At 41.1% G+C, this 27372-nt stretch overlaps 1 protein-coding gene across 1 annotated transcript in view; it reads right to left on the bottom strand.

Moving 5' to 3' along the window:
- LOC129761246 (uncharacterized) overlaps nucleotides 1–18674 on the bottom strand; it is a 97516-nt gene extending 78842 nt beyond the window's left edge. Inside the window, exons 1-2 of the mRNA XM_055758963.1 lie at nucleotides 18467–18674; nucleotides 17679–18298 (exon numbers count right to left, since the gene is read on the bottom strand). Of these exons, the coding sequence (XP_055614938.1) occupies nucleotides 17679–17748 (70 nt within the window). The 5' untranslated portion in view covers nucleotides 17749–18298; nucleotides 18467–18674. The remainder of the gene's footprint in view (nucleotides 1–17678; nucleotides 18299–18466) is intronic.
- Between the last annotated feature and the right edge of the window lie 8698 nt (nucleotides 18675–27372).

Below are 27372 nucleotides of genomic sequence, written 5' to 3' on the forward strand. Positions count from 1 at the left end.
ATTTGTGAACTATTGTTGTATTTGCTGGAAAATAGTGTTCAAACATTTTCTTTTGGAATTCGATTCATGCGTTGAAACTTGATTCAAATTACGAACACTACTTTAACGTTAATTTTAATAAAGATTTCTTCATAAAAGATTTTTTTTAAATTTATAGTAAATTCGTAAAGAGATTCTTATCGAACGAACATATAAACAGCAATTAAAATACAAAAAATCTAAAAATTCACGATGCTTGTTTGCGACGGAATTTGCTAATGCAAACATTTTATCACTGGTTTTCGATAGTCACTCTTTTTTTGTAAATGTTTCATATTATACAGGGTGTGTCACATCAAATTGCATCACGGAAAAAACGCTGTAGAAATTCGCCCAGTAGACCGATCCTTTTGAAAATTTTAGACAGTAAAATAAATACTATTAAACAACTTTTGGCATTTTCTTTTTATTCATACTTCGAGCCCAAGCCCGTTTGCTCGCATCTTCCTCTTTACCCCGTCCATAAGGTTCTGTACAATGTCAGGTTGTAGTTTTTTGACGTAGGATTACGTCTTTCGGGAACATATTGGGGTACAAATTGAAAATCTAAAATCGAGCACATCGTGAAAAATGTCCAATTTCAAACGCTTATTGCTTAGCCATTTCATGATGGATTGATGAAATTTTTGCGTCAATGGATTTCGGCACTCCATAAATTTTTTTTACATAGAATAAAATAATATATGTCATGAAACTATCATTTAACAATTTTAAAATTCACAACCCATATCCTACCGGAAATACCCACTTCTGATTGGTCGAAATTGACGACACATGCGGCGGTTCCCTAACAGAGACATCAAAACCAAGCTAGCCGGCGGAAATTGGCATTGTAAATACATGGAAGTAGTGGGAACTTTTTTTCCTGCCGAAAAGTGTTTCCTAACAGAGACATCAAAACCAAGGTGTCCGGGAAAATCGGCATTGTAAATTTATGCAAGTCGAGGCCATTTTTATATTGAAGGTAATGTAAGTGATACAGTTAATTCTAGCAAATAAAATTTAAATTTGGAACTTTAATATTGGTTGCTTCGTGAAATTGCATATCAATGACCGATAGTGTATTGTGAAAAATTAAGCACAAGTGTAAGTGTAAAATTGTATATGGTAGCAGTTGTGTTAAAAATGACTTGGAATTAGAAATGTTCCTATGGCGAGAAAAATTGGGAAAGCGATTTCTCATATGCTCTACATATAGTATTACGTGTTGTTAGACCAATTAAAATTCGCGTTGGATTGAATAAACGGTTGAATAAACACTCAGAAAGTGAAAATTATAAAAGAACATTACTTTTTCCAGTTCAAATATATTTCCTCTATGCAGTAGAACCCCGATTATCCGCGGAATAGTCGGGCTAGCTCACCACGGATTACGAAAATCGCGGATAACGCAATAAAGGGTGCGGATAACGCATGAGGTGCGAACACAAAAAGGATATTTAAGCATGAGCACTATGTTTCATCAATACAGAAATCATTAAACTATCCATCTGTAGGATCGTTTACACCAGTGATAAGATAATGTGAAAGACATGACCAAAACAAAAGAACAAGACCCTACTCACTGGCAAATTTCGTGAAGTTCTATAGCATTACAAGTGAACTCGCTTTCGCGGATAATCTGCTCACGGATAATTGAGGTTCTACTGTATTAAGGTAACATGTTTACTGATGACAAAAATTGATAATTGTGTTCGGTATTGATAATTATTTTATGTTACATTGGTGAGTTTTTTTTTCTTTATATCATTATACACAATACAGAAGGCATCTCGTCTAGGGTTACAAAGTGTGGTTTTCATCATATCTCATTCGGCATCTTTTTCAGTGTCACCAAATCATTATCAAAGTGTTTAACGATGTAATTCTTCAAGCATATCCAAAATCAACAGGTAGTCTAGCGGAATCCTACGTCAACTATGCGGTCGTGTCTCGGACACAACCCTCCTGTGACTTTTTTTTGAACAGAAATCCATTTTTTCTTGAAGTACGCCTCCGATTTGACAACTTTTGGGTTCTTCCGGAGGGCCTGCTTCATAATCGCCCGATATTTCTCTATTGGGCGAAGCTCCGGCGCGTTGGGCGGGTTAATTTCCTTTGGCACGAAGGTGATCCCGTTGGCTTCGTACCACTCCAACACGTCCTTTGAATAGTGGCACGAAGCGAGATCCGGCCAGAAGATGGTCGGGCCCTCGTGCTGCTTCAATAGTGGTAATAAGCGCTTCTGTAGGCACTCCTTAAGGTAAACCTGCCCGTTTACCGTGCCGGTCATCACGAAGGGGGCGCTCCGCTTTCGCAAGAGGAGATCGCTTGCCACACATGTACTTTTTGGCAAACTTGGATAGTTTCTGCTTGCGAATCTCCTCCGGAACGCTAAATTTGTCCTCTGCGGAGAAGAACAACAGGCCCGGCAGCTGACGAAAGTCCACTTTGACGTAGGTTTCGTCGTCCATTACCAGGCAATGCGGCTTCGTCAGCATTTCGGTGTACAGCTTCCGGGCTCGCGTCTTCCCCACCATGTTTTGCCTTTCGTCGCGGTTAGGAGCCTTCTGAACCTTGTATGTACGCAGGCCCTCCCGCTGCTTGGTCCGCTGGACGAATGAACTTGACTAATTCAACTTATTGGCGACATCCTGGCCTGAACTTCTCGGATCACGTCTAAACTGCTTAACTACGCGCTTGAGATCTTTTACACTGACGGAGCATCCATTTTTGCCGTTCTTCGCCTTCCGGTCGATGGTTAGGTTCTCGAAGTATCGTTTTAGTACTCTGCTGACCGTGGATTGGACGATTCCCAGCATCTTACCGATGTCCCGATGTGACAACTCCGGATTCTCGAAATGAGTGCACAGGATTAATTCACGACGCTCTTTTTCGTTCGACGACATTTTTCCAAATTTACGAAAAATTGACAGTGAAGCATGGCCAACGTGATCTATACACTCTTATCTGATTATAAGCGAAAGCAGAAGATATAATTCCTAAAAATTAAATTTCTACAGCGTTTTTTCCGTGATGCAATTTGATGTGACACACCCTTTAAATTATACGCAGTATCTATATCTGTAAATTAATTTTAAAATGAAGCCTACAAACCAAAGAATGTTAGGGTTTTCATTATAGAATTATTTATACAATTAAAGTTCAGTAAATTCCCATTAAAAAATGATGTATTCGGGATTTGAATCATACGTCGAAACTCGATTCAAATTCCGAACTCTACTTCAATACTGAATTTAATAAATATTTCTGCATAAAATATCATTTTTTTCATCCATTTAATGTAGATTTTTACTTTTCTAGCACTTTACGTGAAAACAGCAAACAACATAGTTGAAAAAACTACAAAAACTGAAAAAATAATAGTGCTTGTCTTTTACGGAATTTGCTAACGTAAACATTTTTATCATTGGTTTAGACTGTCACTTTTTTGCAAATGTTCAATATTTTAAATTATAGGCTAAATCAATGCCTGTAAATTATGTTAAAATGTAGCTTATACCTCAGAGAATGTCAGGACATTCATTATTCAATTATTTATAACATTAAAGTGCAGTAAATTTACATTTAAAAATGAAGTGTTCGGAACATGAGACAAAACGGTACCAAGTTTCAAAAAGGTTGGTGAGAGTCGGGCCATCAGCCGGTTGATATGGCGTGGAATTGCTCCATACGGATGTTTCTTATATGCAAATAATGACTTCGACAAGTTCATAGAATTTCGAACAGAGACGGAAAATTATTGCTCACATCTATTAGGATTCATCGTTATTAATTATAAGCTAAATCGGTGCCTTCGTGTTGACTGGGTGAACCGTTAGAAGTCACGAATTTAAAAAACAAAATTTGTAAAAACATGAAAAAATCCAAAAAAATATATGAATGTTCCGAATCAATAGATTTAAATATCATTGAAAAACAGGAATTTACAGCATTGATTCGATTCTCCCATAAAAAAGGGCCTACCACAAGGCTTCTGCCTAAGCCCCCTCTTGTACAGTTTTTACGTCAGTGATATGGATGATTGTCTAACTAGAGACTGCACGCTGAGACAACTTGCAGACGATGGAGTTATTTCCATCACGGGTACTAATCCCGTCGTTCTGCAAAAGTCGTTGCAAGATACCCTGAACAATCTGTTCACGTGGGCCCTCAAGCTGGGTATCGAATTCTCTACGGAGAAAACTGAAATGGTCGTTTTTTCTAGGAAGCACGAACCCGCCCAATTCCAGCTTCACCTATCCGGCAAAACGATCCAACACTCTATGTTTTTCAAATACCTGGGTGTATATTTTGATTCTAAGTGTACCTGGGGTAGACACATTGCGTATTTGAAACAGAAATGCCAGCAAAGAATCAATTTTTTCCAAACAATTACCGGAACATGGTGGGGTGCCCATCCAGGAGACCTCATTCAGTTGTACAAAACAACGATATTATCAGTGTTAGAATATGGTATTTTTTGCTTCCGATCAGCTGCCAGGATTCATATTCTCAAGCTGGAGAGAATACAATATCGTTGCTTGCGTATAGCCATGGGGTGTTTGCATTCGACACATACGATGAGTCTCGAAGTTTTGGCAGGAGTACCCCCGCGTACTCTTCGGTTCACAGAATTATCCTACAGATTTCTCATCCGTTGCAAGATCATGAACCCATTGGTGATTGATATCTTCGAAAATCTACTCCAACTGACTCCTCAGTCAAGTTTTATGTCTTTATACCATGAGTACCTTACCCACGACGTGCACCCTTCACCAGGCATCTCCAACCAAGTTTGCTTCCCTCACTTCTGCAATTCCTCTGTCATTTTTTATCTGTCCATGCGACAAAAAATCCATGGAATCCCAGATCATCTACGCTCAGATTCTATTCCGCCGATATTTTCGGCAGAATATGGGAAAGTTGGATCTGATAAAATGTTCTTTACTGACGGTTCATTCATAAACGGGTCCACTGGCTTCGGAATCTTCAATGAAAATTCCAGTGCCTCTTTCAAACTCAAAGATCCTTGTTCCGTGTATGTCGCTGAACTGGGTGCGATATATTACGCATTAGGGATAATTGAAACATTGCCCATCGACCACTATTTTATTTTTTTCAGACAGTCTCAGCTCAATAGAGGCAATCCGCTCAATGAAAGTTGATAAACGCTGATCTTATTTCCAAACAAGAATAATAACTATTGAGTGTTTTGGTCGAAAAATTATTCAAGATTACCTTAGCATGGGTTCCCTCTCATTGCTCGATTCCGGGGAATGAGAAAGCGGACTCGCTAGCTAAGGTGGGCGCTTTAGAAGGCACACTTTTTGAAAGGCAAATTGCTTATAATGAATTTTTCCACATTCCTCGTCAGTATACGTTCGTAAGTTGGCAGCGCATGTGGAGTGGTGATGAATTCGGTCGTTGGTTACACACGATTATCCCTAAGGTCTCGACGAGTGCATGGTTCAAGGGATTGAATGTAGGTCGTGATTTCATTCGCGTGATATCTCGGCTTATGTCCAATCACTACAACCTAAACGCGCATCTCTATCGCATTGGGCTCGCAGCAAACAATCTTTGTGATTGTGGCGATGGCTACCACGACATCGAGCATGTTGTCTGGTCGTGTATCCGGTTCCATGTTGCTCGCTCTCAGCTCTCTAGAGCACTGAGAGCACAAGGCAGACAATCGGATATCCCCGTCCGGGATATCTTAGGCAGCCGGGATCCTGATCTTCTGCTTCATCTATACCTGTTCCTCAGAAACGCCGATGTCAACGTTTAATGATGTTTCCTTCGTTGTGTCCTCGTTTCATATCCCTCCTATCCGATCGATAAACTTTTACTTAGTCGCGGCAATACATACACACACTCTTTACAGATACACGGGCCAAAGGTTGTGCAGTCCACTGATGATTCAACAAGAGCCAAAGGTTGTACCGCTCATGACAACTCTACACGAGCTGATGATTGCACCGACTAGTGACCATTCTATCCTGGATTCCTCGAGTCGAGAAAGACGCACCACGCTAGATATGGGGTACAGACTAGGGGGGCGTTGCTGATTAATGGTCAGCTGCATCCCAATAGGAAGTATCCCGTGTCGGGCACACGTACAGAGCATCGAAGACTGCAACATACCAATTATGAGAACACTTGTAATACTAACCTCGAGCCAACCGCGAGTAATCGGTTACATATTACTAACATAGTTGTAAGACAAAAATTGTCAAAATATTGGACTCCCGTCAGGCTAACGCTACATGTGCCTTAATAAAATATATATTTTGGGAAAAAAACCTACTAGGATTGATGCTTTTAAACCATCTGGCGTTTGGCTGAGAGGAACATGGGTTGGTATAAATTGATGTTGATTTACACAAAAGTAACTACTCCTTGGTTCAATACAGAAGTTCCTGTCGTTACATTTTCCTACTCGCAAAAGGTACTGGGTGCAATTCACTCGGATTAATGTCGTACTAATTGCGCTTTATCGATTTGGGAGTTTGCGGACTCAATATATTCTGCTTTTACGGGATATCCATCGATCTCTAGGTTATTCCTCACATCAGCTTACGATATCCCATACTCAAAATGTTTCATTTCAATTTCCGGGTCCCTTGTTTTAAGTTTTTTTATCGAAGTGAGATCCCTCGTGATTATAAGGAACTAGTAAATCTGTTGTTCAACTCGGCCTGGTGCATTTATAGCAACGAATATTTCATTAATATTCAATTGATTAAAATGATAAATCGAAAATATCAATGACCTTTTCAAAACGAGGGTTCTCGTCTGATCCTCCACCCACATTAATTATGATTACAGGTTTAATTATTCCTTGATACCGAACAATCTCGAATTCAGACAGCTCGGACACCTTTTTAAAATCGAGCCCATGAGAAAATGCGTTCGAAGAACAGTGCCTTCCTGGGGGTTTTCGTAGCCACATTGGCTGCTGCTCTGCTCTGCTAGAAACATCGGGCTGTTGTACTATTAATAACCCAACAATGATCATATCTGTCTCCGCTGTCCGTTGGTCTAAATTACTGTGATGAAATATGATTACTGTGTAATGTACAATTTATAGGACGTTAAAATATGTATATGTAATAATGTAATATGTAATATGTATCCGGCTCTGTTACAGCTAAAATGCTAATGAGCCTAAACAAGTAAACAAATGGGGTACAAAAAACAGTGCACTGTATTGAACTGCTTCAGCATGACTAAGGTTCCTTAGCTTCATTTCGCATGCTGCGATAACAGACGGAATAACGGGTGTCGGAATAATAAAAAATGAGAATTTTTTCAATAACATATAAATTTTTTTTTTGTTTTTTTTCATCGATTTCAGTATTTTTTATTAATAACATAATGTATTTTCTTCAAAAAAAATGACAGTGAATGTTTGGGTAAGGGCCGTGGTCTGCTGTTCGACGCAACTTTGTCGCGATGCTCTCACAAGAACGTTGTACGGCACTTACGTCCATTTTCCGGATACAATTCCGGATTCTTGTTGTCAGTTGCTTCGTGTCCTTGGCCCTCCAATTGTTTTTATACACTAGGGCACTGAGTGAGCCAAAGAAATCCTCTATTGGGCGGCACTGGGGCAAGTTTGTTGGGTTACGATCTTTCGGCACAAACGGTATCTTTTTCTCCTCAAGATACGCCAGCGTCTTCTTGGCGTAATGGGAAGACGCCTTGTCCGACCAGAAGACGTACTTCCCATCCGCGTGATGCTCGTTCAGAAACGGCAGCAGGATTTTATCGAGGCACTCTTCTCGATAGATTTGTTGGTTGATTGCCAGACCGCTCGGATTAAACCAAGGTATTTTTTGGTCATCCACCGACACTGTGATTTAATCGTCTCAATCTGCTCCTCCGTGTACTCCGGCGACCTCGTCTTCTTCCTGCAGACAATTCCTTCCATCTTGAGGGTCCGATGGATCAATACGTGGGAGCAGCCATATTTCCGACCGGCGTCACGCAGGCTGGTTGCGTTTTTGTTGTCAAACAGCTTCTTTAACGATGTCCTCTGCTTCCTCATTATCGTCACCAGACGACCACTTCCGATCTTCCGCTCTACGTTCAGGGAACCCAGGATACGATATACCTTACTGACATGTACATTTTCTTCCTCAAAATGTGCCACCGTGAACTTTTTTCCTTGCTGGAAATGCGTTTCGTAGAACCGTACAACGCGTTTGCGGAGCACGTGCTGTTTCGACGCCATCTTTGCTTTGACTAAATTCAAACTAGCAAAACCAAACACGACTACTGTTTCTAGGGAGCCCAAAGAGCAATTTTCTTGGACAAAGAAAATTTTACGCTCTTTATTTGAGTTACTGAAAGGTATTGAAAAAATTCTCATTTTTTATTTAACACCCGTTAAGCTTATGTTTAGCAGCCATGACAAAGTCGTGATCCGATTGATCAGGGGTTCTCAAACTATTTTGGGTAATAGACCCCTTTTCCAGAATTAAGTGATACCTTAGACCCCTATTGTAAAATTTTTCTAACAAAAACCTATTTCTCGTTTTGGTCTTATCCATACAAAATTCTTACTAATTTAGAGACTGCGATTGGTTAATCTGTTATAAGGCCGTAACGACTATATTATCACCCACAGATTTTTTTTTTGCCGCCCTTGGAATATTATTTTAAAAAATCTCTGAAAGTATCTGGCAATACTTCAATTATTTAGGGCTGCTAAGAATGTACGGTATGTAATGTATGTACATAGTCTTTTTTAAGGCAAAAAACGCGATTTCAGAGCGCTGGCAAAAAATTCTGTTCAAATTCGTTGAACATTGATCGGTTTGCTGACGAGCAATGACAACGAAGTATCTTTCTCAGGGCAGGTGAAGAAGGAGTTTGGATTGAGTTTGTCCACAAGGGCCCTTCTCAAGACTAGAACTGCATAATTTTAAAGTCTCTATATTTCAACACAATCAATCAATTAACACTGTAAAACATGATTTAACGGTTATTTCTTCTCATCATATATCGACGCATTATACTTAAACCTGATGGTTGCAGACATGTTCACCAAACCACTTTCTTCGGTGTTCAGTAATTTTTTGGCATAAATTTTCTTAATTGCGGGAATGCCATTCCACTACTACGGGTAGTTGTGGCAAGAACTTTACCCCAAAACATTGGTTCATTCATCTGGAGAATAGTCTGAAAAATCAACATTGCGCAGCTCTCTGAATTCCTCATCAATTGGCTGAATCATTTCTCTGGGAACCAGAGTAGGAAAATTTTCAGTAAGCGTATAATGGCTTGATGTTTCCTTCTGATGCATGGTCCAGCATGGTCAGATTTATCATAACCGAGTCAAGTGTATTATGTATTTTGTTGATCAAACGCATCTTTATTCTGATGTTTTAGCGTATGCATGAACTCTTTTGTGAAAAAATATCCAATACCGTGCGGAAAAATCGTGAAATGCTCGAATGAAGAATCGATAGGACTCTCACTTAATAAGTTAATCATTTCGAGTATGTATGACAAAAATGTCGAATATATATCAGTCTACCACTTAGGCGTTCTCAACACGATTAATATGTTTCACAAATCCAAGGCAGATTCGGAGTGGATAATATCTGACAAGCACTCTTCGCACCACTGCTTCCAGTGAGAATTCAAGAATTTCCTGAATCTCATCACACTCAGTAGTCCGCAAGGGACTCCTTCGAAGACAGCTAGTGATTTGCTCAATTTCATCTGGAATATGCTTACACGCATACGAAGAGCATAAGGCAGAACTATAGCAAATACTCTTCATAATGAAAAGCGATGGACAATCTCTTTTAAGTAAAGCGCCAAGTGAGTTGAGTTGCCTGGTGAAGTCGGTTCCCGGAATAAATCGCCACAGAAAACGACTGCAACAGAAACCACCGCTTATAAAATGTGTAGTAGGCTATAAATATTGTGGCGCGGTATTGTATTTCAAAACAAGAATTAACCGGGCAAACGTATCGCCCCAGGCAAACGTAACGCCCCGGGCAGACGTATACCGTCCGACGCTCGCTAGAGCTCGGTCGGACATTGCTAAAGGATCGTATCCTATGTTTCAAACTAACCGGGCAATCAGTGGATCCCAGGTTTGCGTGCGAGACACCGCCGCTTCCGACGGCGGGTCGGCGGTGGACTCGGATTGCGTCATCTTGGCGGCATGGGCCGCCTCGATTCCTTATCCTCGCCAAATGGGGACTTCGTCCCCATTACATTGTCCTCAGAATAAATTTCGAAAAACGAGAACAAGAGAATAAATTTATAATAGAAATGTGAGGCACATGATGTTTTTCCCGCGCCAAATATTTCTAGCCTACTACACTTTTTCTAAGCGGTTGTTTCTGTTGCAGTTGTTTACTGTGGCGATTTATTCCGGTCACCGGTGAAGTCATAGTCATTGCCTTGTCCCTTTTGAACAACGAAACCATTTCGTTATACAACGTTCTAGAATCCGTTTCGATAACTTGTATAATGTCATAAAAACAATCATTCACGAACTGCATAACATCCTTTCAATAGCTAGGGTGATCAAACACTGTTTGATCAAAACCAAATACCGTTCTGAATCATATTTCGGACAACATCATATTACGGACACTTCGTTCTAATATCTTAAAATGCTTCATGCACTGATGATACAACTATAAATTTAATATCACAATTGCTTCTTGAGAGTGATCCCTTGGTTTCACAATCACTTCATTTGAGAATAACATTTGAATTATTACATAGTAGGAAAAAATTCAACAGCACCACTCATTATCGTTTGTGTTTGACGTTGGTTAGCGTGAGCACGTAGAATTTACCCGTTAATAAATATTCAAATTTCTCCCGTGTTACATTAGTTCTAACCATCATTAACAGTTTACTGTGATTGCTTGGTAAGTGTTTCGCAGTCGACTATAACATATAATCCAGTGTAATGTAATTTTCGTCCATAAAATTCCAGAATAAAGTGTTCGAAATTTGAATTCAATCTGTCCGAAATTTGATTTAATGTCCGAAGTTTGATTCTTATTCGCTTCATTTGAAAAGCATTTTTTTCGATGATTTTCTTATGTTAACAATCAAATAGGTACCAAAGTAGAAAGCTTAAAAGCATATTGAACTAATTTATTAAAAATATCTACCAAAAATACCTGTGCATACAGTTTAGATCTGTTGTCTGCATCATATGCCTTAAGCGTCCGAAATATGATTCGGAACGGTATTTGACTTTTAACAGATGAAATTCGATCAATATATTCGACACAAAACACGACAAGCACAAGCATATTCAGTTGCCTAAAAAATATTGGATACCTAAAATATTTGTTTGGTCTGTTCTCCGAACCTGTCGGTACATGGTTAGGTTACCTTAAATATTTCAGGCAATTTTTTTCATGTTCGATGTTTGACATTGTCTGCCACTGTTGATAATTGAAGAGTGGCAAACCAAAAAGTGTTTGTATAAATTTCAAACCAAACTTTATCTATCCAAAAGTGCCAATTATTTGACCTCCGGTCAAACAGTGCGCTGCTACCTCAAGGCTAGTGGCTATTTCTTCAACAGATTCGTCGATTCGTCGGCAATTGAGCTGAACGGATTACTTCGCAAATGACTAATGGGCTCCTCGTGTTGACCATCTCCGAGAATACTCGTCATCACAGCAGTCGCTTTTGTACTTCCCAATCCCTTTGGTGAAATTAGTGATGCCATTTTGCGGAACTGTTTCTAGCACAAACTAGTTTTCCAAACCAACTCAATAAAGTCAAATGTGATTGCAGATTTTTTTTAATCTGGAAAAATCTGGGCACAGTGCGGAAAGTCTGGACTAGACGAAGGACGGTCTGGATATCTGGATGCTTTACACAAGTCTGAAGTCTGGCAAATAGATGTAAAAGCCAAATGCACTTGCCAAATTTTCATCTCATACGCATTCATCTATTTGTTAAGTTTTTGACCCATTCCATGAGGTTATGCACCAGAAAACCAAATTTCAAAAATTGAAAACGTTATTTGAATAAGCACTAATTATATCATAAATTTTTTGCAACAAATTTAATTTTTATGCACCATCCTTTGAGAGAGGCGAGTTTAAAAAACTACTTAATTATATTTAATATATTTTAGGTTTTCACTATTTTTATGTTTCTTGAGATATCTCTGCTCATGCTTAACCAAATTTCAATGTCTATATACCATTGAATGGGTGATTAAATGCTTGTTTGAAGAGCCGTGGGTGGACCTACGTTTCATTTTGTAATTTATGAGAAACAAGCATTTGAAAAACAGGTATTTTGAAGCGTTGTCACGTCACAAAAATAGAGCTTTTTTTTAGTTTATCAAATGAACGTAGGTTCAAATATTTTTATACTTGGGTTTCTCTGAGCAAACGATGAAAGTCAACAACCCACAATCGGTCCACAAATAGAGAAGTATCAACTGTCTCCAGAAGTTGTTGTCACGTCACGAATAGTATTCGATCCATTCCAGTGTGACGTAACAACATTTTGACTCACTACAAACACTTTTTTGTGGGGTCTTCGTAGCCACTTGGTTACGCGTTCGCTTACTAAGCGATCGATCGTGAGTTCAAGCTCAGGGCCCTCAATTGACCATCTTTGTGTTGTTATAGAATAACTACGTCCACGCAACCATCATCAGCGAACAATGGATGAACAGAAAAAATACCCTTACGCCTAAATGGCTACTACTGTGTAATTTACCATTATGTAATGGAACAGAAAACTTAACGCCTAAATGGCTACTACTAACTACTGTGTAATTTACAATTTATAGAAACATAAACATATGTACATGTACTCGATTAAAACCTGGCTTTGTTACAGCTAAAAAATGCTGATGAGCCTAATAAATAAATAAATGAGATAAAAAAAACACTTTTTTTTGCGTTTTCACGAATAAAGCACACAAAATTAAGCGATGTTATAGTAAAATTAAGAAAATTTCCAACAAGAATCATCAGTTGGAGAATATTTTATAGTTAGGTTGGCTTGTTGTCAGTCAAATACTTTTGTGACGTGGCAACACCTGACTTTTTGCTGTTTCGGACTGTTGAACATTAATGATTAATTTCATTAATTACCGTTTCGTTTCAAAACATACAAATGATATTTCTCCTATGTTTTATCAACAATATATGAACGTAGATTCCATAATATAGAATATAATCTTATTTCAACTTCCGGTTTGCTGATGGTATTATTGAATGCTAAAAAAATATGGAAACCCCATACGATATGGGCTTACCAGCGGAAGTCGAATGTTGTATTCCGATGCCATTTTAGAATCGAGGATGTTGACTTCCGGTTCGTTAAAAACGGATATAAAAGGCCGGGAATGGCATGAAATCCCACAATACTATCGTGAATGGCAATGTTGGCATATAACGATGGGTGCACGAAGAGGAATAAAAAAAGAATAATGTTTGATAGTGAGAGATAGGATTTAAGTGAGAGGGAGATAATGTTTGAGTGGGAAGAACCTAGCCTTAGAGCGACGTGTGTGGAGTTATACAAAGAAAGTGCACATACAAATGTACACGCAAACATCAACGATTAACGATCAACGATCGAAGTCAACGTCAAAGTCAAAGTCATCTTCAATACGCAAACATAAACTCCCTTGCACAGGTATGTGAGTTTATCAAAAGTTTCTGATAGCAAAATCAAATGCGTTCCCCCTGTAGTGAACGCCACTCGATGAACCAGGATTGTGCTAGTCATTGATGGCAAGCGCCAGAGTGAACGTGTTAAACAATCACGATATAAAAAGTGGAGGTCGGTTTTGGACCACCCCGACTTTTCCCAAATAAAGACATACCGTGTATTACAGGTAACAGGTAGATTCAAACTATATAGCTTTTTTTTATGAACATACAATAAACAATTAAAATTGCCTTGTTTCGCAATGTTTCACAAACTAAAAGAACATAGAACTCATTTTGTACACAGGTCGAATATATTTCTTCTCTGACTTTGGAGGAATGAAAACGTAAAATGGCGCTAAAACGCTAGAATGAAGAGAATTCACCATATTATCAAATTGTCAGCGTTATGACACGGTTGCGTTAGGACCACTTTCCCCTATAGGATGGACTTTTGGAAGGGGAAGGGGAGATCTCAGAGGAAAGAAAAAAGTATTCAGAGTAATAAAAAAACATAAAAAATAGTATATCGCTTACTACAATACGGTGAAAATCTTATTTAATACAACTTATTGATTGTGTGACGTGACAACGCTTCGTGGAGACTGTTTATTCGCACAGAGCGCGTTGTCACGTCACAAAATGCATGCCGTCAAAATGCATGTTCTTGCGAGTTTTTTGAAAAACTGAGTATACAGGAATCTTCGTTCATCTTTCATTGCCAAATCATATAACAAAGTTTATTTGTATGTATTGAAACGGAACTGAAAATACAACATTAATGTTCAAAAGTCGGAATCCGCAAAAAGACAGGTGTTGTCACGTCACAAAAGTATTGGGCTGGCAACAAGCGAATTCAACTGCAAAATATTCTCCAACTAAAGATTCTTGTAGGAAATTTTCTCAAATTCACTTTAAAATCGTTTACCACTTGGAAATCGTGTGATGTATACATAAAAATAGAAAAAAAACCTGTTTTAGTGAGTCAAACCGTTGTCACGTCACGCTGGAATGGGCCTTTTCATGTATAACGAAAATAATTTCTTCTAATAATCATGTTGGATCACGTAACACAACTTAAAGTGTATCTTGGAAGCTTGAAATAAGGACTTGTACTTTTCAATAGGGCTCGATTTTCTGACCCATTCGACCCCCAAAATCATTTTTCGTTCTTGTCGACCCCTGGGAGACCGAAATCGATCCCAGGGGGTCGATATCTAACACTTTGAGAAACCCTGCGATAGATTAACACGATATTTTAGATGCATTAATCGGTACCAGCTTACTGGCTGCTGTTAAGTGCTTTATCAACTTGGCTCAGGAAACACACCCTTTCGGTCTCAGAATAAGAAGGGAATTTTGTTACGTAACAATCACGGCTTCTCCCTCGCCTCCTCTCCCCTATGTCACACTAAGTAACGCAACCTCGACCCCCCTCCCCACTCGCGTTACGTAATTTATGCACGACGCCTCATCTAAAAGTAGTCCTTTTTTTGGCGAGTCCAAGTATGTAAAGATGCTTAAGAGACCGATTACGAACCAGGATCGTGAACAGAAACGAAACGAAGTCGGAATGCACAAAATTTGAAATTTTGTTGCCAGTTTTGTGTGCATCCTGTTGACAGTTTATCACTGAAGCGACTACACGATTCCAGTCCTACTTACCAGAAGTGATCAACAGTGCGGAATTGAGTTACGTTGTCTTCCGTACCTTGAAAAAAGGGCCAATGAATTTGAAATGCAGAATGACTGATAGAACGAAGAACGTGATTACACGCGTGAGGGACAAATTCCGGCAAGAAAAGAGAATTGAAAACCGGCAAGATATGATCCTAAGTTGAGTAAACTACAGAAAATATCTACTAGTTTAATGCACAGACCTGAAACCGTACAAAAATAACAAGTACATGGTTCGTCGACAGTTCGTGAAAAGCAAGTTAGGGTCAAATAGAGCAATAATCTTTTGATACAATCCACGTAGCGTATGGTGTCTACAATATTCACAATAAGCTAAATGTCTCGCTGATATTAGGCTGTCAAAAAAGTCCTGCGGTATTTTTTTTGAATTTTCATTTGTTCATAAAATTAGTTACAATCATCTGTTTTAAGTCAAATATGCGCCGTTTTGTTCGATGACTTGTTCCCAACGAGATGCCAACTTCATAATACCCCTGTTATAGAAGCTTGCTTCCTTATTGGCAAAAAACTCGGATAGCCAATTTTCACAGGCCTCTTTTGTGGCTAACTTCTGACTACATAGCTCGTTCGCCATGGACAAAAACAGGTGGTAGTCACTTGGTGCAAGGTCCGGACTATACGGCGGATGCAAAAGAACCTCCCATCCGAGCTCCCGGAGCTTCTGGCGCGTCACCAAAGAAGTGTGTGGCCTGGCGTTGTCCTGATGGTAGACAATGCGGCCTCTGTCTATCAAAGATGGCCTCTTCTTCATGAGTGCTACCTTCAAGCGGTCTAGTTGTTGGCAGTACAGGTCCGAATTGAGCGTTTGGCCATAGCGAAGCAGCTCATAATAGATTATTCTTGACAATCCCACCAAACACACAGCAGAACCTTCCTGGCCGTTAATGAGGGCTTGGCCACCGTCTGAGCCGCTTCAGCGGGCTTCGACCACGACCGTTTGCGCTTCACGTTGTCGTAAGTGACCCACTTTTCATCGCCAGTCACCATCCGCTTCAGAAACGGGTCGATTTTGTTGCGATTCAGCAGCGATTCACATGCGTCGATAATGGAGGCGAATGAACTGCAAAGTTTAAAGCCTCTTAAAAACAAAGAAACGTGAATGCGTCGATACGGTCAAAGATGTTTTTTTGCGTCAACGTGTGTGGCACCCATACATCGAGCTTCTTTGTGAATCCAAGCTTCTTCAAATGGTTAATAACGGTATGATGACTTATCTCCAGCTCTTGGCCGATGCTACGGCTGCTACTATGCCGGTCTTTCTCGGCTAATTCAGCGATTTTGTCGCAATTTTTGACGACAGGCCTTCCGGAGCGTGGCGCATCTTCGACGACCTCTACACCAGAACGAAAACGTTGAAACCATCGTTGTGCGGTGGAAATGGAAACTGTATCGGGTCCATAAACTGCACAAATTTTATTGGCAGCTTGAGATGCATTTTTGCCTTTGTCATAGTAGTACTGTAAAATATGTCGGATTTTCTCTTTATTTTGCTCCATATTTGCGACACTATAACTCACGAACGACTTAACCAAACAAAACACTGTCAAGGACTATATTATAGCATGCAAAAATACCTTTCCAACAAGCTATAGTATGACTCGATACAATGAATACAACTAGAACTACGCGCTTACAACGACACTTCGCGGAAATACCGCAGGACTTTTTTGACAGCCTAATATTAAAGTTTACTTCATGAACGAAATAGATGCAGATGGATTTGTCCCATTTCTCAATGATCTATGTTTTATATGCATGATTGTTTCTCATAATTATTTCATCACAACTCTCTAATGTTAATGTTTTGTTCAATACTGTAGCTTTGTTTCCGAAAAAGTTCAATGTGTATCCATTGTGTAAGGAATTATGCGGGGTTACGTTCAAGAACATACATTCCAGATCTACAAATTCAAGTTCTCTAACGGTGAAGCAAAAGCTGATTCCTAACTCAACCAACCATTTCTAACATAGCTAGTGTTCAGCCACCCATATTCTGTAAAACCGGCAGAGTTTCCAATTACCATCACAAACGGAAAGCCGGGCGTTGTGCTTTTAGTGTAAAGGAAATTTTACACGAGTGAAGTGTTTTGCGTACGATTTTTTACAGGTACATAGTGACACGTTACTTTTCGATCGGACAACTTCCGAACAAATCAAATTCGACTGGAGTGAACGGCAATTATATGTTTGCCTTTTACTAATCGAGCATTCCGGCGATCAATACTGTAAGCGATGTTAAAGCCGTCTGCAGCGCTTTCGCCCACTGCAATCCAAAACTACCCTTACCTTCAATCAAACTGAGTTCAGCGAAAATCGTGAAACAGCAGACCAGCAAAGCTCTCGCCAATAACATCATTTACGCGAACAGACTTGGACAGTCCGGGATGTCTTCTTCGGTGGTGCAGCGGCTGCCGTGGTTACTTCGGATGAATTCGATCGACGCGTTACTCTGCGCGTGGAGCCTTTCATTTATGTACGTAACACGGTCGCACTTTCATGTACCCTACTTGGGATGCAGTTACGTATAAGGTTGGGAAACTGTCAGCGATAATATTTTTTATCCTCCGACTATCCAAATTTTCGCTGAAACTTATTTCAGTTCGATGCGCGAAAGGGATAGATACGATGCAACGGCAACAGTTGAGCAAGTGAATAAAAGCTCGGCGCAAAATCTAAACAACTGTTTCTTTTTTCACATCCAACGGAGGTGGTAAACGCAAAGAGGCGAATATCTGCTTTCACATGTTGCTTTCACTTGAAATATTATTACATCGGCCTGCACAAAACACTTTTTTTGGTGCTATACTTGTTGTTTTTGCTCCACGTTAAACATAAATCCTTTTATGGTTGATTGAACGGATTCAGAATCACGGTTTTAAAAAATGCCGATTCAATCACTCCAAACACTAAATACAACATGCAATTTTTGAAGAAAAAAATAGCCGGGGTTATTTACGATTATAAATTACCACCTCCTACTGATCACGTAGTAAAATTGCACAAAGCTCAACTTGACGCAGTCCCAATAGCCACACAATAAATCAATATCAGTAGAAAATTATGTAATTTTGTACGTTTAGTTTTGTGTCACTCTGTTTGATGCAAAACATATAACTTGTTTTTCAACGATCGCTGTTTCGCTCGCGCAATGCAATCCCCGGTCTGCGTGTGCATGGAGGTGTAAACTCTGCGTTTTTGTGGCGGGGGCTTTTATCGCACGACACATTCACTTCCGATCCGTCCAAGCAACCGACGAAGACTGATCATCAACTACGGAGCGGTTTCAGCGCCAAGTGGGAAAGACGTTTAGCCGCGTTGCTAGGAAATCGCGTTTAAGTCGCGACATGCCACGCGATTATCGCTCACTTCACTACGCATGGACCGTGAACAACAACAACGAGAGGCACGGCACCACGCTAAGTTTGTTTTCTTTAAGTCGGATAAAAAGCATCGGATACGGTGTATTGACACACATACTTCCAATGGCGCGCGCGCGCTCTCCTTTTGAGAACAGTCATTTCACTCTCTTCTCGTGCGATCGCCTTTTCGATGCATTTAGAAGACAGGTTTCGACGCTTCGATCGCGCTGCAAGTTATGAGGGCTGGACGCATGCTTTTGGAGCCACAATGCCTCGATCAAGCGCGAGAGGAATCTTTTGAAAGTTTATGCACTTCCAAAATGTGCATAAGAATGCAGGGCATACATAGACGGCGACAGTGCGGCCCTGCGGCGGGTTCCTTTGCTGTCTAGAAGAAGAGCATAGAAGGCAACGCGAGAGACAAATGATTTAAATGCGTCGCTTAACTGCGCCTATGGAGCACACCGTTACACCACGTGAACCATTCAAGCCCTTTCAAAACTGGGTGTTATTTTTATTGCTTTGTTTCATTTGTTTTACTGATAAACGTAATTTAAAACGCAAAATTCAAGAATGCTGTCTACTTTTCTGTCTTCCAAGACTGTCTACTTTTATTTTCCGTGAGAGCGGGCAAGATCTCAAAATTCATACTGTTGATGATTCAGCCCCACATTTAGCAACCTTGCCGTTATCACTGACGCAGAAGCTAGATAAGGGAACTGACACAGATACCACAAAGATGATATGAGGTCAATGCAGGTCAGTTGAGTGAAAAGGAAGAATTTTTTTTGTACTTCAATATAAAAGAATAATTATTAACAAAATTTGGATTGTATTGTAAAGTGTAAAGTAAACTGAAAAACTATTCTAAAGTGAGCTGCATTTTGAGTTGAAAGTATACTGTAGTGGTCGTAGCAATCCCAGGAACTCACTCACGTCTAAAAGAATAAATGTGATAGAGATATCCGATTGATTGAAATTATTATGAAAATTATTATTAGGGCCTTAGAAAGGAACCGAGAATATTTGTTCGAGGAAAAGAAAATTGGAAGGCGTACCGAATTTGTGAGTTAATATGATAACCTTCCTAAATACTGTATTAATAAATTTAAAAATTCTAGCTTTAAGCACTACGCTAAAAAGAATCGGCGTTTTGATTCTATTTCCGAACAAAATCTTAAAGAAATTCGCTTCAAATGATCGAGGAAAGTTCTCAATATGATCCCGAGAATGCGAGCGGCCAGACTCGGCTGAGGATATTGTACAATGTGAAAATTGTAACGGTTGGTGGCACTACTCATGCGCGAACGTAACCGCTACCGTCGCAGATGTCACGCATTGGGTGTGCAAGAAATACTCACCGCCACGATCCGCATCCATCAAGACGACGTCATCGAATCGGAAAGCTCTGCTGGATGTCAGCTTGAAACGACTGGCCGAAGAGAATGAGTTGCACAAACAGGAAATTCAAATGGAGAAGGAGTTTGTGAAAGCGAAATACGACCTGTTGGAGCAAGCAGCATTGGATGAAGAAGAATCCAGAAGTGTACGAAGTCGAGTTGAGGAAATTGAGGCGAGAGATCGAGTTCAGCACGTTGAAAAGTGGGTTGGCGATTCAGTTGCGGCGCTTGAAGCGGATAAATCGCACGTCAAGTTAAAAAACCCAGCCAAACATGTGTCAGAACGCACTGCAGATGTTCCGAAAACCGACAAACGTTCGAATGAGGAAGAAGAAGGTGCAGTAGGCGGAACCATGGTGCATGGGCCTATTCTTCCCCTACAAAATCCTTCATCGAAGCTACGCGATCCTGCTGTCGGTAACATTGAGGATAAACCGGGCAATAAGCCTGAAAATAATAAAAGTAGCTTCAACAGCAACTTCGTGAGTTACAGCTAAAGCAATACCGTTCAGAACCAAGCAACAGAAAATAAGAGGGGCGATTCCTAAGGTTAAACCATCAGATCAAAGCGAGTGCGCACGATCGAAGGGCCCTTTGCATTCGACCCCATGCGATCTAGATATAACTGATCCATTCCGAACACGTGCTCATGAACAGCCGCGTAACAATTTCCCGCGCCCAACTGAAATTGGGCCATTTAGCACACCACAGAATTCACAAGAATTCCTGCAAGGCAGGTGATGCCTAGAGACCTGCCAGACTTCTCCGGGGACCCGGAGGAGTGGCCATTGTTTTTAAGCAGTTACAGCAATAGTACCTCTGCGTGTGGGTACAGCAATGTGGAAAACCTTGCTCGGTTGCAGCGTTGCCTAAAAGGCAATGCTCTCATATCAGTACGATACAATCTGTTAAATCCTGAATCTGTACCAGATGTCATACGCACACTTCGAACGCTCTACGGACGTCCCGAAGTGATAATCTGTAAACAATCAGTAAACTTATTAAGAGTGTGTGCGAAGCTTCAGCATCGAGATCAGAGCGGTTAGAAACCCTAATTGATATCGGAATGGCAGTGAGAAATTTAGTAAGCCATCTTATCGCTGCCGACCAAACAAATCACCTATCCAATCCGGTTCTTTTGCTTTTTTTCTTTTTTTTTTACGCGGATTTTCCAATTAACCCCTTTTTTTCACGCGGATTTTTCAATTAACGAGGATTTTTTTTTACGCGGTACCCGCGTAAAAACCGTAAATACCAGTGTAATATCACATCTCCCCCTCAGCTCACATTTTTCTCTTATGTTTCCTCAGAGCATATTACAGTAATTAGTGCTTGTAACGGAGCTTAGCGCTTATGAAAGAAATTAGTGCTGCGCCTTATCACGATTCTTACGTGGATTTTGGGTGTTAGGTAACGGGTAGCTCAGCGGGCTGTACAACGGGGCGGGGTTTTTACGGGCAGCCCTGTCTACTTAGCTCTGGACGGTCCAACAGTGTTACTGCACGTGCCTCGGCAGTAGAGTGTACACATCACAAAGGAATCTTCTAGCAACAGCAGATGTTCTCATTCGTGAGGACACTTAACCGCAGTACGTAGCGTCGATTCCGAACGAGTGCTCGGAATGCTTTGGTTACCCGAAAATGACGTGCTGAGCTTTTCAATGCCATTCAGGGAGGAAATAACATCATTGATTGTGTCCAAAATGAGGCCAACGAAGCGCCAAATACTCAAGACCGTCATGAGTCTGTTCGATCCACTTGGGCCTTTAGCATCATTCTTAGTACACGGTAAAATAATAATGCAAGATGTATGGCGCAAAATACAAGATGTAGTGGCTCAAAATTGATGAGAGATGGCGAAAATGGATTGAATTATTCGATCGGGTCAGCAAAATACAGATACAGACTGCTTCGAGGCATGGTTTTCGTTTTCTATGTTTTTACAACTCAAAAGGCACGGAAAACAGCGTGAAAGTCGAGTTTGAGGTAACCCACGAGGACCTGAGAGCGGCCGAAAATCAAATTTTGAAAATGGTGCAATGGTCGTCTTACCCTGAAGAAATGACAATTATGTCGAACAACATAAATGCAGCATGCGCTGAACAGCGTCCAATTGATAAAAGAAGCTCTCTCTTCAAACTTATTCCCATGTTAGACGATGGAGGCATCCTACGCATCGACAGCCGCACAGGAGCGGCGCGTATGGACTCATATGACGTCAAGTATCCCATCATGCTTCCTCGAAAACATTATGTGACGTATCTAATCGTGGACAACTATCACCGAAAGTTCCTCCACGGAAATGCAGAGACGGTGGTTAACGAGCTTAGACAGCGATATTATATTTCCCGAATGCGAGTTGTCGTGAGAGCCGTTTCGCGATCATGTCAGTGGTGCAAGGTGTACAAGAGTCAGCCAACCATCCCAAAAAATGGGTCCACTGCCTGAAGCTCGTCTATCTCCTGGTGTCCGGCCATTCAGTTTTGTCGGGATCGACTACTTTGGGCCGATCCTCGTAAAGGTTGGTCGAGCCAACGTAAAACGATGGGTGTGTCTCATCACTTGCTTGACCATACGAGCAGTGCATGTAGAAGTTACAAGAGATATGTCCACACCGTCTTGCATAGAGTGCATCCGCAGATTCGTCGACCGAAGGGGAGCGCCACTGGAGATTTATTCCGACAATGGACGAAACTTTGTGGAAGCCAACGGAGTGCTGCGAGAGCAGATAAAAAAAATTGATAAAGCAGTAGCTGCAACTTCTACCAACACACGGACTAAGTTTTTCATACCACCAGCATCCCCTCACATGGAGGGTTCATGGGAGAGACTGGTGCGTTCTATTAAGGTAACTATGACCAGTATACCCCATAACAACAAATTCGATGACTTCGCCCTGTGGACGCTGGTGGTGGATGCAGAAGCAATCGTCAATTCCCGCCCACTTACATAAAGGGTGTGTCACATCAAATTGCATCACGGATAAAACGCTGTAAAAATTCGCCCAGTAGACCGATCCTTTTGAAAATTTTAGACAGTAAAATAAAAACTATTAAACAACTTTTGGCATTTTCTTTTTATTCATACTTCGAGCCTAAACCCGTATGCTCGCACCTTCCTCTTTACCCCGTCCATAAGGTTCTGTACAATGTCAGGTTGTAGTTTTTTTTGAACAGAAATCCATTTTCTCTTGAAGTCCGCCTCCGATTTGACAACTTTTGGGTTCTTCCGGAGGGCCTGCTTCATAATCGCCCAATATTTCTCTATTGGGCGAAGCTCCGGCGCGTTGGGCGGGTTCATTTCCTTTGGCACGAAGGATACCCCGTTGGCTTCGTACCACTCCAACACGTCCTTTGAATAGTGGCACGAAGCGAGATCCGGCCAGAAGATGGTCGGGCCCTCGTGCTGCTTCAATAGTGGTAGTAAGCGCTTCTGTAGGCACTCCTTAAGGTAAACCTGCCCGTTTACCGTGCCGGTCATCACGAAGGGGGCGCTCCGCTTTCCGCAAGAGCAGATCGCTTGCCACACCATGTACTTTTTGGCAAACTTGGATAGTTTCTGCTTGCGAATCTTCTCCGGAACGCTGAATTTGTCCTCTGCGGAGAAGAACAACAGGCCCGGCAGCTGACGAAAGTCCGCATTGACGTAGGTTTCGTCGTCCATTACCAGGCAATGCGGCTTCGTCAGCATTTCGGTGTACAGCTTCCGGGCTCGCGTCTTCCCCACCATGTTTTGCCTTTCGTCGCGGTTAGGAGCCTTCTGAACCTTGTATGTACGCAGGCCCTCCCGCTGCTTGCTCCGCTGGACGAATGAACTTGACAAATTCAGCTTATTGGCGACATCACGGACCGAACTTCTCGGATCACGTTTAAACTGCTTAACTACGCGCTTGTGATCTTTTTCACTGACGGAGCATCCATTTTTGCCGTTCTTCACCTTCCGGTTGATGGTTAGGTTCTCGAAGTATCGTTTTAGTACTCCGCTGACCGTGGATTGGACGATTCCCAGCATCTTACCGATGTCCCGATGTGACAACTCCGGATTCTCGAAATGAGTGCGCAGGATTAATTCACGACGCTCTTTTTCGTTCGACGACATTTTTCCAAATTTACGAAAAATTGACAGTGAAGCATGGCCAACGTGATCTATACACTCTTATCTGATTATAAGCGAAAGCTGAAGATATAATTCCTAAAAATTAAATTTCTACAGCGTTTTTTCCGTGATGCAATTTGATGTGACACACCCTTTATTTACCACTAAATTCACCGGAACAGGAAGCACTCACCCCAAACCATTTCCTTCTGGGGAGTTCGAGGGGTGTAAAACAACCTTCGATTGAATTGGGGCGTTCCGACGAGACCATCAACAACTCTTGGACGATTATACAAAATGACCTGGACCATTTTTGGAAACATTGGGTTTGCGAATACCTTCCAACACTAACAAGGCGCTGAGTGTCGTGAAGTTCTTACGTTGCACAGCAATTAAAAATAATAAGTAAAACTAACAAGGCGCACCAAATGGTTTGGGGATGTCAAGCCTGTTGGTGTTGGAGATGTGGTGATCCTGATCGATGACAAGAAGCGCAACGGATGGATTCGTGGCCGAGTATTAGGCTGATGTCACATTAGGCGGATATCGCGACGGATTTTTTCTCGATATGAATTCGCTTTCAAAACCGCCCCGCTCTGTGTGACATGGCTCATTCACAATACACTGTAGATCCTCCGCTGCGGTTTTCCTCGCGGAATCCGCCTAATGTGACATCAGCCTTAGACGTGACGAAAGGGAGAGATGGCCGAGCTCGACAAACGGTTGTCCAGACGGCAGATGGGTTATTTATGAGACCTGTTTCGAAATTGGCAGTGCTGGACGTTTAAGGAAATTGTAATGCTGGAATCAACACTCAGCAAGAGCAACATGAGCGAGCGAAACAAGAGACACATTGCAGATAAGCACGCATTAAAGCTTTTCGCATTTTTCCCATATGCACGGAACAGACAGATTCACTTTTTCCACCTTGAAAAGGTTTCCGGAATTTATTCAGGAAATGAAAACTACAATATTATACATCAATATCGATGTTGTTCCCTTCAAAGTATTCCCCATCGACTGCAACGCACTTATGCCAGCGCTTGATCCAATCCTCGAAATATTTATTATATACCATTTTTCGCTATGGCCATCAGCGCCATCTTCGATTTTTCCAATATCAATTTTTCTTTAATTTTTTGAAAAATTTCCTTCAGTGCAACACACTAAATTATGATCTCTACTGTCAAAAAACGGACCGTTTGAAGCTAGCGATTGACCAGAAACGTTCAGAGTTAGCCAACAGAAGAGGTGTTGTGTTCCATCAGGACAACGTAAGGCCACACAATTCCGAGAGCTTGATTGGGATGTTTTAATGCATCCAACATATAGTCCGAACCTGGCACCAAGCACCAAGATTACCATCTTTTTCTCGCATTGCAAAATTTTCAAAGTGATAACAAATTGGGATCAAGAGAAGATTGTAAAATCTATTGCTACAGTTTTTCGCCAATAAGGATAAAGACTTCTATGATAGAGCCATTGTGAAGCTACCGTTAGAATGACAACAAATTTTACAACAAAACGGTGGATACTTGACCTAAATCGGACAATCCGAAGCATATTAAAAATAGTTTTGAATTTCATTCAAAAATAATGGATTACTTTTTCCGCAACCTGATATATGTAAATTAAGTATATTCCGTTGTTTTGTCAAAGCTATTTACATCATAAATTTTAAAATTCAACTCGTAAATGGAAATCCAGTTCTCCTACATCTATCACATTATTACAGATAAACATTACATAGTTTATGAAAAGTTTAATAATTTTAGTAGGTGTTGGTAAAAGTTTCCTGCTGACGTTAAGTGTCGCTACTACTATTCTTTGAAGAAGCATCCATGCCGCTGTTACTCGTGGACATTCACTCAGTTTGTGCATGTGTGTTTCACGTGCAGTGTGGCAGTGTAGGTATTGTTCGTTGTCAACTCGTCCTTGCCTTGGTTACGCATCTCGCGGGACGGATTTTCACCTTTTTAAGGCGGACGCGAGGATATTACAGAGACGAGTTGAGCTGCCTCAAGTTATGCTGAAAAGAAGTGAGCGTAAAGACTTGCTTTTCAGTCTGGGAAAAGTGTTCTGCAACTATCGTTCCTTCCTGATATGCGTATTTTTCTTGCACAATAATGTGCCCCCGCATAGAACACGGGAGAAAGTAACGAAGGCGCAAAAATTGGGGTTTGTTGTGTTTTTCGCGCACGATGAAAGAGTACCGCGATGCTGTAGTAAAATTGTTTGCGAGAGGCGACCGGCGACATATTCCGGCGGTTGGAATCCCACGGGGTGAAGCGGAATTTCATCTATACCACCATTCGTCAGTACCGGGAAACGGACTTTTTGGTCGAGGACATAGTGAACGCGATGCGATGCAGGCGCGGGCTCGTTTACGGGAAAGCTCTTTCGGTCACGAATGCGGAAATCAAATGCAAACCGCCCGGACCTGACATAGGCTGATGTCACATTAGGCGGATTCCGCGAATAAAACCGCAGCGGAGGATCTACAGTGTATTGTGAATGAGCCATGTCACACAGAGCGGGGCGGTTTTGGAAGCGAATTCATATCGAGAAAAAATCCGTCGCGATATCCGCGGCGGCAAATCCGCCTAATGTGACATCAGCCATAGTAAACGCGATGCGAACGCGATTTCGATGCAGCGAAACTGTGTGTGGAGTGTTTTGCCGCGAGTGAACGCAAGTGGTGGTTGCCAGACGATTTTCATAAATATCTTCACAATCGAACTCATCGAACGAAAATGAAGATTGAGTTGATAAATTATTATTTTCGTTTTGTTCGATGAATTATATAACTTTATTCTAATTTGCATAATGCGTATAATGAAAACTTTACGTTAAGGACTTTCCATTTACCATGTTCACAGATAAAAACGATCTCACAATTCAAATGTATACAAAATGAAGGCGTGTTTTCATATCTGGCATCCTTGTGCTGGGTTGTTTACAGGTAGAATGGAGTGAAATGAAACATAAAAAAACGCGCGATCTAAAGCGATCAGTATGTCATAGTACTCGATGAGCTCCGACTAATCGCTCCGCATCGCAACGCATCGCACCGCACCGCATTTACTATGTCCTCGGCCTTTGTCTTGTAACAGTCACAATGTCCAAA

This window comes from Toxorhynchites rutilus, chromosome 1 (assembly GCF_029784135.1).
Source record: "Toxorhynchites rutilus septentrionalis strain SRP chromosome 1, ASM2978413v1, whole genome shotgun sequence".
NCBI lineage: Eukaryota > Metazoa > Arthropoda > Insecta > Diptera > Culicidae > Toxorhynchites > Toxorhynchites rutilus.